Below are 10396 nucleotides of genomic sequence, written 5' to 3'. Positions count from 1 at the left end.
ACAGTTTGGAAGGGGCAGAAAAGGTGCCCAGGACTGGAAGCACGGGAAGGTGGCTCCTCAGGAACTCGCCCGCCCACCTGCACACAGTTCCCAATCGCCGTGACCACGGCGCGAGGAGGCATCCGCACCAGGTGCGTTTAACCGGCCTCCCAGGTGCGGGGCAGCCGAGAGGCAACCACGAAGCTGCGCGGGTCGGAGCAGGGCTCTGAGGTTGGCCTGCCCAGGTGGCCTGGGTGAGTAACTTTGGAGTGACCCAGCTCCCCTATCCTCAGTCTCCTCATCCGTTTAATGGGATAGTACCCACAGGGCTGTGAGGATTGTCCTCAGAACAGTTCAGGTACACCCTAAGGTTAGGGGGTGAGCTCCATCACCTGCCTTTCCAGAAAAAGCCAGCAGTTCCTCGGAGCAGTCACCCCTCTCCAAGCTCAGGAGGACGGCCTCCCCCTGCGGCCATGAAGGCGGCAGATAAACCGCATGCGTTGAACTGGAGTTTTCCATGAGGAGTCCACGCTTGCACAGTTCCCCCTGCCTGCTTTCAAAGTGACAGCGTCATAAAACCCTGTCCAGATACCGAGATGGGTTTATGGTTTGGAAAGTTTCCTCTCAGGCCCTGACGCTCGGTCCCTTAGACTCACTCCCCCGTGGAGAAAGCAGAGGCTGGAGGCTCTTCGCCCTCTATTTCCCTCTCTGTTTATACGGTTATCTGGGCCGGTAGAATTCGGCCCCCGGCCCCCAGTTTGCCAGGCTGCAAGATTCTTGGCTTCCCCAGTCCGCCGTGGAGCCACTGGGGCCTGTGCTCACTCGCTGGAGGTGCCAGCGTGGGGCCCACCTCCCAGGTCCCTCAGATGGTGGTCGTGCCAGAAGCTCTTACATCTCTGTCAGTAAGAGGTAGTTGCAATGAGGCCCAAGATTTAAAGAAAAGGAGATAGATGATGGCCCCTTGGAAGATAGAGAAGGAATAAGAAAGTTGTTGAAAGTTCTAGAAAGAAATCCCACTGTTTGCTTAGAAACAGCTCTGACTGGTGCCTAAGAGAAGGCAGAAGGTGAGGCCGGGGTGGGGATGGGGAAAGGGTCAGGCCCCGGGACAAGCAGGCACAAGAGGGTGTGGTGGGTGCAAACGCTGGCCTTTGCAAGGTGTTGGGTGTGAAGGGGGGTGGCAGCGAGAGAGGACAGGAGAGGACCCCAGGGTGAGAGTTGAGTTTAAGAGCAGCCAATGAACAACATAAACTGATGAACAAAAACAGAACCAGAGTCATAGAAGCATCGAATAGTCAGTGGTCGCCAACCTTTCAGACCTCACAGACCACCAGTGGTCCGTGGACCACCAGTCGGCGACCACTGGAATAGACTGTCCAACCTATGAGGGAGAGCAGGGGGTGAGGGGGTAAGAGATCAACCAAAGGACTTGTATGCATGCATACGAGCATAACCAATGGACACAGATGGGGGGGGTGTTGAGGGCATGTGCTGGGGGTTGGGGCTGCCAGGGAGAGGTCAATGGGGGAAAAAGGAGACTTATGTAATACATTAAACAATAAAGAACTTAAATTAAAAAAAAAAGAGCAGTCAAGTGGGCGAGAGCCCTAGTGCTTTCCTGGACCTTGGTCTGCAGCACATGCCCCGTTGAGAGAGCCCTCCCCTGGGACTCCCCGTTCTTGGGGAAGCGCAGGAGCCCCCACTGCCTATGGGAGTAACTGGGGAGGCTCAGGGGAACAGGGGGGCTGAGGTGCCAAGTTGGGAGTGGACCATGGCATCACTGTTGCTAGCAAACAGGCCAGGGAAGCCCTTCCAGGAACCAGTTTCCCTTGGAGCTACAGCCGTGAGGTCACTTTGAACCTTGCCCTGTGGCTCAGCAGACAGCCACCACTTCCTTACTCAGCAGGGCCCCGAAGGGGACTCAGAGGGAAAGGCAGGGCTGGGCTCCATCCCAGAGGCCTCCGCCATTGTTGTCGTCTGGAATGAGTGGGAATGATGGTGACAGGGATGAGAGGTAGCGGGGGTACAACCCAGAGCATCATGTTGATCTTGGCACCAGAAGGACCTGGGTTCCAGTCTGGGTCCTGCCAGTCACCACCTGTAAGGATTTTGAAAAGTCTCTGTGCCTCCGTTTTCTTATCTGTAAATAGGGACTGGGATTGTTGGAAGAATTAAATTAGTTAACACACTAATTTAACTGAAATACACACATGAAATACTTAGTGCCTGGCTGAGAGTTAAGTGCTCAATATTTACTAGCTATACATATTATTATCCGAGCCTCAGTTGTGTAATCCATCAAATGGGCGTGCTATTATCTGTGCCCTAGGATTGGTGTGAGGGTTAAATGAGATAATATGAATTAATTCACCCGTGTGTAGTAATGCTCAGAGCGAGTAGGTTGAAACTGAAAATTCTACCAGAATATCTGCATGTAAAGTCAGTGGCAGAGCAAGCATTTTTGGAAAGTTCTTCGAAGCGAATTGTCAGAGGAACCTTTATCTACCGTTGGAGAGGGTGGCTCACTCCCCATTGGAATCCCCCATTACTGTTTTAGGTTATTGCCTCAGTTTCCTATGGCTGCTGTAAGAAATTACCGTAAACTTTGTGCTTAAGAACAACACAAATCTATTCTCCTGCAGTTCTGGAGGTCAGAGTCTGAGATGGGTCTCCCAGGGCTAAAAGGAAGGTGCTGGCAAGGTTATGTTCCTTCTGGAGGCTCTGGGGGAAGTCTGTTCCCTTACCCTTCGGCTTCTAAAAACTGCCTATTCTTCTTGGTTCCTAGCCTCTTCTCCATCTTCGAAAGACAGCAACTTCCTATCTCCCTGTCTTCCTCTCCCTTCCCCCTCCTTTCTACCTCCCCATCTTTCTCTTTCTCCCCCTCTCTCCTCCCCTTGCCCCTTCATCCCCCTCTTATAAAGACCTTGTGACTATATTGTGCCCACTTGGATAATCCAGACTAATTTCTCATCTCAAGGTCTTCCATTTAATCATAGCTGCAAAGTCCCTTTTGCCACATAAGGTACCATATTCACCTACCCATTATCTCAGTTGTCATAACTCAATCCAACCAGCAAAAAGTAAGGGGCAGCCCTAACCGGTTTGGCTCAGTGGATACAGCATCGGCCTGTGGACTCAAGGGTCCCAGGTTCGATTCCGGTCAAGAGCATGTACCTTGGTTGCTGGCACATATCGGGTGGGGAGTGTGCGGGAGGCAGCTGATCGATGTTTCTCTTTCATTGATGTTTCTAACTCTCTATCCCTCTCCCTTCCTCTCTGTAAAAAATCAATAAAATATATTAAAAAAAAGTAAGGGGCATTGTGTAGAGCTACTGGGCTGGAATTGAGGGTTAACGTGTGTGTGTGTGTGTGTGTGTGTGTGTGTGTGTTGGTGGGGCGGGTGGGGGGAGAGTTTTGAGGTTAGCATTGTAACACAGGGCTGGATTATGGGGCTTTGACTAATAAGCTAAGGAATCTAGATTTTTATCTTAATGGTATGTGAAAGTCATGGACAGTTTTTGAGTAGGAGCGTGAGAAGCGTGATACTGTGTTGGGAAGACTGAATTCAGTGCTGGTGCCAGATGGATTCCATAGGAGAGACTTGGACACAGTCTGTTAATTAGGGTTGTGTTCAATGTCAAGTTACAGAAAAATGTGACAGTGGCTTCAAGAAGGAAGCTTATTTCTGTGTTGTGTTCTAGAAGTTTGAGGCAGTGTGTCCGAAGGGAGAGTGGGGTCAGGGACCCACGCCCCTGTGCCTCATTGCTCTTACCATGCAGCCTGCCTTCCACTTCCATGGTGCCTCGTGGTTCAGAATGACTGCTGGGTCTCCAGCCAGGATGTCCTCATTCCAGCCAGCAGGGAGGAAAAAGCAAGGATGCTCCTGTCCTAGGAGATAGTCACTGGCGTCACCAACATTCAGGCAAATACAGTAGAGAGGGACACTCGGGCTTGGCCTTGGCAGTTGTCTGGTGCCGAATTAGGGCCAGTTTGCTGAAACATTTATTGGTCTTTTTTTGATCAATAAATGTGTTAATTCAACTTTTATCTGTCTTTTAAAAATTTATTTCTAAAATTCAGCGCCCAGCATGTGAGGAATACAGGCATGACCAGGTGCAGTCCCAAGGAACGGCTCACAGTCTAGGCAGAGAGACAGATATGGCAGCAAGGAAAAGAAACCAAGTGTTCCCAGTCTGGTGGCTGAGCAGATGAGGTTATCTTTACAGTGAGAGGAGGATGACTTGGTCACTTAACTAGCTCTGAGGCTCGGAGACTGTCTTTCTGTCCGTGAATCTTAGTGTTCCACCCATTAATTTGCGAACGTGTCAACCTCACAGAATGATTGTAGGGACCAATCAAGATGAAAATAGACAAAACGCCCAGATCATTGCCTGGCCCGTAGTAGGCACTTAAAAGATATTAGTGTCCTCTGTCCTTTCTCTTCCTGTCCGGAGGCAGAGTTTACCACCTCGTAGATGTCATGCCTTCCTTCTTCAGGATAGCAGGGTCGTACCTCCTCTGCTCAGCCACCAGACTGGAGACTGAGAGCCTGAGGTCTGCTCCAGGCCACGCCTCTCATTTTAAGGCTCACTAATGAAAGCCCAGAGAGTTCAGTCACTCAGCTGAGGTCACACATTGTGTGGAAACAGAACCAGGCCTCTCCTCTCAAGGCCCACAGCACATAGGGTTGGTTCTGGGGGGAATCTCCTTGCCTGTCAATGTACTTGGAACAGTGATGCTTAGAAGAACCCACGGCTAAGAGGGTCAGAACAATCTCCTCTCCCTTCCCGGACCCCCTTGGTAACGCTAAATGACAAGACTCATTGTCACAGGGAGAAGAGAAAAACTGCTAAAACAAAAGTCAAAGCTGTTGTATTTTTAAAAACTATTCTCTCCATGCTCCCAAACGCTTTGTATGGAATCTGTTCAGATGGAATTAACCTCTATTTCTCAGCACCACAATTCTCCTATGCTCATAGATGAAAAGAACTGGTTTTTGAACATCATTCTGTTTTCCAGTTAGAATTGGCTCCTGTTCTACACATGCTACCAGCTTTAAATGCCAAACTGAGAAACAACTATTAATATGGCTACATGCACTGACATGCACTGACTTATTTTTTTTCTTGTTTCACTGCAATTGTATTTTAAAAAATATGGTGGTTTTTTTTTTAGTTGTTTTTTAAAATTGATTTCAGAGAGAGGAAGGGAGGGAGAGATAAAAACATCAGTGATGAGAGAGTATCATTGATCGTTTGCTTCCTGCACACCCCCTACTGGGGATCGAGCCTACAATCTGGGCATGTGCCCTGACCCAGAATTGGACTGTGACCTCCTGGTTCATAGGTCGATGCTCAACTGAGCTACACTGACCAGATGCATCACTTTATTTATTTATTTATTATTTATGTTTTTTAGAGAGAGAGAGGGGGGGGGGAGGGAGAGAGAGAGAAACATTGATGTGAAAGTGAAATATTCATCTGCTGCCTCCTGCACACCCCCTACCAGGGATTGAGCCTGCAACCCGGAAATGTGCACTGACAAGGAATCGAAGAACTGTTACCTTTCGATGCATGGGAGGACACATAACCAACTGAGCCAAACCGGCCAGGGCTGGCATTGAATTAAAAAAAAATCTATCTTGTCTGATATTAATATTGCCATATTGGTTTTATGTTGTCATGTAAACAGTACCCTTGTCCCCATTCCTGTAGTTTCTTTAGATACCATTTTTGGAATATAACTTATATATAGTAAAATTCATCACTTTTTATTTATTTATTATTTTTTAAATCTTTATTATTGAGATTATTACTAGTACAGATGTCCTTCTTTTTAACTCCCATTGTACCCCTCCACCCCGTTCCCCCCGTCCCAGGCCTTTGTCACCCTAATGTCTGTGTCCATAGGTAATGCACATATGCATATAAGATCTTTGTTTAATCTCTTCCTTCCCTGCCACCCCACTTCCCTCTGAGAACCGTCAGTCTGTTCCATCTCCATGCCTCTGATTCAGTTTTATTCACCAGTTTATTCTGTTCATTAGATTTCTTATTTGTTTATTTTGATTTTTAGATTCAATTGTTGATAGGTATGTATTTGCTGCCATTTTGTTGTTCATATTTTTGATCTTTTTCTTTTTCTTCTTCTTCATCTTCTTAAAGAATACCCTTCAACTTTTCATATAATACTGGTTTGGTGGTGATGAACTCCTTTAGCTTTTTCTTGTCTGTGAAGCTCTTTATCTGACCTTCAATTCTTTTTTTTTTTTTAATATATTTTATTGATTTTTTACAGAGAAGAAGGGAGAGGGATAGAGAGCCAGAAACATCGATGAGAGAGATCGATCAGCTGCCTCCTGCACGCTCCCCAGTGGGGATGTGCCTGCAACCAAGGTACATGCCCTTGACCGGAATCGAACCCGGGACCCTTGAGTCCGCAGGCCGACGCTCTATCCACTGAGCCAAACCGGTTCGGCTGACCTTCAATTCTAAATGATAGTTTTGTTGGGTAGAGTAATCTTGGTTGTAGATCCTTGTTATTCATCTCTTTGAATATTTCTCCCATCTGGCCTGCATAGGTTTTGTTGAGAAATCATCTGATAGTCGTATAGGCATTCCCTTGTAGGTAACTAACTGCTTTTCTCTTGCTACTTTTAAGATTTTCTCTTTGTCTTTAGCCCTTGGCATTTTAATTATGATGTGTCTTGGTGTGGTCCTCTTTGGGTTCCTCTTGTTTGGGACTCTCTATGCTTCCTGGATTTGTAAGTCTATTTCTTTCACCATGTAGGGAAAGTTTTCTGTCATTCTTTCTTCAAATGGGTTTTCATATCTTGCTCTCTCTCTTCTTCTGGCAGCCCCATAATTTGGATGTTGGTACGCTTGAAGTTGTCCCAGAGGCTCCTTACACTATCTTCATATTTATGGATTCTTTTTTCTTTTTGCTCTTCTGGTTGGGTGTTTTTTGCTTCCTCATATTTCAAATCATTGATTTGGTTTTCAGAATCCTCTAGTCTGCTGTTGAATCCCTATATATTATTCTTTATTTCAGTCAGTGTTTGCTTAATTTCTGACTGGTCCTTTTCCATTTTTTGGGGGGAGGTTTTTAGAAGATTCTTGAGTAACCTCATAACCGTGGTTTTGAACTCTATATCCAATAGTTTGCTTTTTTCCATTTCTTTCATTTGTGACATTTTTCTTTGTCTCTGCATTTTGGCTGCTTTCCTGTGTTTGTTTCTATGTACTGGGTAGAACTGCTATGTCTCCTTAAGTTGGTAGAGTGGTCTTGTATAGTAGGTGTCCTATAGGGCCCAGTGGCTCAGCTTCCCCAGTCACCTGAGCTGGGAGTTCTAGGTGCACCACTCTGTGGGCTGTGAACACTGTCTCTGTAGTTGAGATTTGATTGCTGTTGGTGTTACTGGGAGGAATTGACCTTCAAGCCAATTGGCTGTGAGGACAGCTGCAGCTGCAGTGGGAGAGCTGCTGTGCAGGAGACACCTCATATGGAGCAGGACTTGCTTCAGGGGGGCTCTGGTGCTCACTGAGTCTGCCCCTTGAGTGTGTTGCTTATGGATGTGTAAAGTTGTATTCTGGTATGGCCTGACACTGACCACTGGTACACTGGCTCTTGGGTGTCCAGGGAGGTGCAAAGTCAGCCACTGCCTGGGGCCACCCAGCAGGCGCTACGGAAAGATCAGCCCCGCCCCAGTGTGCCAGGCACTGTTCCGAATGCTGTGGTTACACGTATTAACTCATTCTGTGAACTAATATTATCCCATATTCCCCTGAGGCTTGGGAAGGTTAAGTAGCTCACCCAAGGTCACACAGGGCAGAGCCAAGATTCTAAGCCAGGTGGTCTGGTGCCAGGGCCTGAGCCCTTCACCACTGCACCATGCTCCCTCTTCGGAGATGTGTGTGGGAGGCGGAGAGGCTGGCCCTGTGATGCGACCTTATGCCACCTATACATGAATCCCTGGGGAAATGTATATATATTAATTTGTGCCATTCACTATTATTAGACAGAAAGAATATTGTCACTTGGAGTCTTCAGATGTGGTTTTCCCTTCTTCAAATCCAAGATCGAGAATGGGACTACAAATAATTGATAGTAAACTTAATTGCGAAGAAACTTCAGGATAGATTTTTTTCCCCCTTACAGTTTCCCGTTCAGTCTTATAGTGACCAAAGTGAGGAAAAATTCCAGCTATGCGTGCCCTGCTCAGAGTACCTACCAGTGGGGGTTGGTTGCCTGCGTTCTTCAGGATCACACACACAGATGGTGTTTTAAGTACCCTCGGCCCGTGTGAAACACGAGAAGACGGGGAGGCAGTCTGCTGCACCCAGGGTCCCGGGAGACCCAGACATCTCACCCTGCCCCCTTCTCCTGTTGTGTTTGTCACAGCCACGCCCCCCTTCCAGTTCTTGAAGATGGAAAAGATGCTGGTGGGCTGCTTTCTGCTGCTCCTCGGGCAGATCCTCCTCCTCCCTGCTGAGGCCAGGCAGCGGCCACGCTCCAGGTCCATCTCCAGAGGCAGACACTCGCGGACCCACCCCCAGACGGCTCTGCTGGGTGAGTGACGGGGCACCACCTGCAGAAGCAGGCCAGCATGGGTGGGTAAGGCACCCAAGTACCAACCTCCCCTCTGTCTTCGCCAGACAAAATCACAAGCCCTTTCATGATGAGTCCCCTGCCCCTGGACCCCCGGTTGGGTGAGCTGGGGGAGAGCGGATTTATCTCACTGGCCATGAGTGCATCCTGAGTTGTACACGAGTTTTCAAAATGATACGACGTCTTTTCTAGTTCAAAGTCTTCCATTTAATCAGAAGCTCATGATTTTTCTCTAAGATGCAAGGGCAAGATTTTCCATCTGTAAAGGTCCCTGTTGGACTTCTTTGGATAAGGGTATTATGAGAATTTTTTATGGTATTTGTGCAGCTAATCTGTGTTACTGCTGCTCCGCTGCTTGGCAGCATGGGGACCAAGCAGGGGGCGTGTGGGAGACGGGAGCGGGCACAGAGAGAGGTGGGGACGTCAGGAGCCGAGTGGAACAGGAAAAGGTCAGGGGCCTTGATTCCGACCCAGTGAACATGTTTTCTTCAGGTGAATTTTTTTCTTTCTCTGAGAGAAAGGAAAGGTCACGAAAACACACAGAATACAGATGAATCGGTCCCGGTTGCAAATATGGGCTCTGGTAATAGGATGTGGGGGTAATGGGAAGGTTGGCCAGTGGAAGAGAGTGGGTTTTAGCGTAGACCTGGGTTCAAGTCCTGGCAGATAACGTACACTTAGGTAGTGTGATCTCTTTCAAGTTCATTTTCCTCATCCATAACATGGGAGTGTTAATGCTGTCCTTGGAGTATTTTTGTGAGGAGAATACCGGGGTAGGCAAAAGTAGGTTTACAGTTGTAATATAATACAATAGGTAATCTACACTAATAAAAGAGAAAAATGGTAATTGGCGTATGACCGCTACCCTTCCCATTGGCTAATCAGCATATCCTTATGCAAATTAACTGTCAGCCAAGATGGCGGCCGGCAGCCAGGCAGCTGGAAGCGAACATGAGGCTTGCTTGCTCCCGTGACAGCAGACTCCAACGTTCCCCGCCTGACTTGCCGGCCTCTGAGCTGGCAGTTTGAAACATTCTAACAAATATAGCCGGCTGGGATCTCAGAGCTGAAGTTATACATTGTTTCGATTATAGAACGGCAAACAAACCAGCAGCAGAAGCCTCAGAGCTAGAGCCAGAGCTAAAGCTGGCCCAGAAGAAAAAAAAAAAAGAAAAAAAGGAGCAGTTGGGAGCTTCAGTCAATCGCCAGACTGAAAGCAGCCCTCAGCCCCTCACCCAGACTGGCCAGGCACCCCAGTGGGGACCCCCACCCTGAAGGGTGTGTGACCAGCTGCAAACAGCCATCATCTCCTCATCCAGGCTGGCCAGGCACCCCAGTGGGGACCCCCACCCTGAAGGGTGTGTGACCAGCTGCAAACAGCCATCATCCCCTCATCCAGGCTGGCCAGGCACCCCAGTGGGGACCCCCACCCTGATCCAGGACATCCTTCAGGGCAAACCAGCCGGCCCCCAGGCCTCTATCCTATATAGTAAAAGGGTAATATGCCTCCCAGCACCGGGATCAGTGGAGCCGCGAGGCCTCCTGGCACCAGATCAGCATGACAGGGTGCAGCGCCCAAACCCCCTGATCGCCCTGCAGCTCTGTGTGTGACAGGGTGTGGCATCCCAACCCCTGATCGGCCCTGCTCTGTGTGTGACAGAGGGTGGCGCCCCAACCGCCCCCCCCCCCACGGGCCCTGCTCTGTGTGTGACGGGGTAGAGCCATAACCTCCCCATCGGCCCTGCCCTGAGTGTGACAGTGGCGGCGCCCCAACCCACATGATCGCCCTGCTCTGTGGGTGATAGAGGGTGGC

At 48.7% G+C, this 10396-nt stretch overlaps 1 protein-coding gene across 2 annotated transcripts in view; it reads left to right on the top strand.

The window, feature by feature from the left end:
* The first annotated feature begins 206 nt into the window (after nt 1-206).
* Nucleotides 207-10396, top strand: part of MATN2 (matrilin 2) — a 109075-nt gene continuing 98885 nt past the window's right edge. Inside the window, exons 1-2 of one of the 2 annotated variants that reach the window (XM_006104153.3) lie at nt 207-233; nt 8377-8544. In XM_006104153.3, coding sequence (XP_006104215.1) covers nt 8403-8544 — 142 coding nt within the window. In that variant the 5' untranslated portion in view covers nt 207-233; nt 8377-8402. Of the gene's footprint in view, nt 234-8376; nt 8545-10396 lie in introns of those variants that run through there. The other variant, XM_006104154.2, reaches the window with a different exon arrangement.

Source organism: Myotis lucifugus, unplaced genomic scaffold (assembly GCF_000147115.1).
Source record: "Myotis lucifugus unplaced genomic scaffold, Myoluc2.0 scaffold_548, whole genome shotgun sequence".
Lineage (NCBI taxonomy): Eukaryota > Metazoa > Chordata > Mammalia > Chiroptera > Vespertilionidae > Myotis > Myotis lucifugus.
This window is presented reverse-complemented; position numbering and strand designations above follow the sequence as displayed.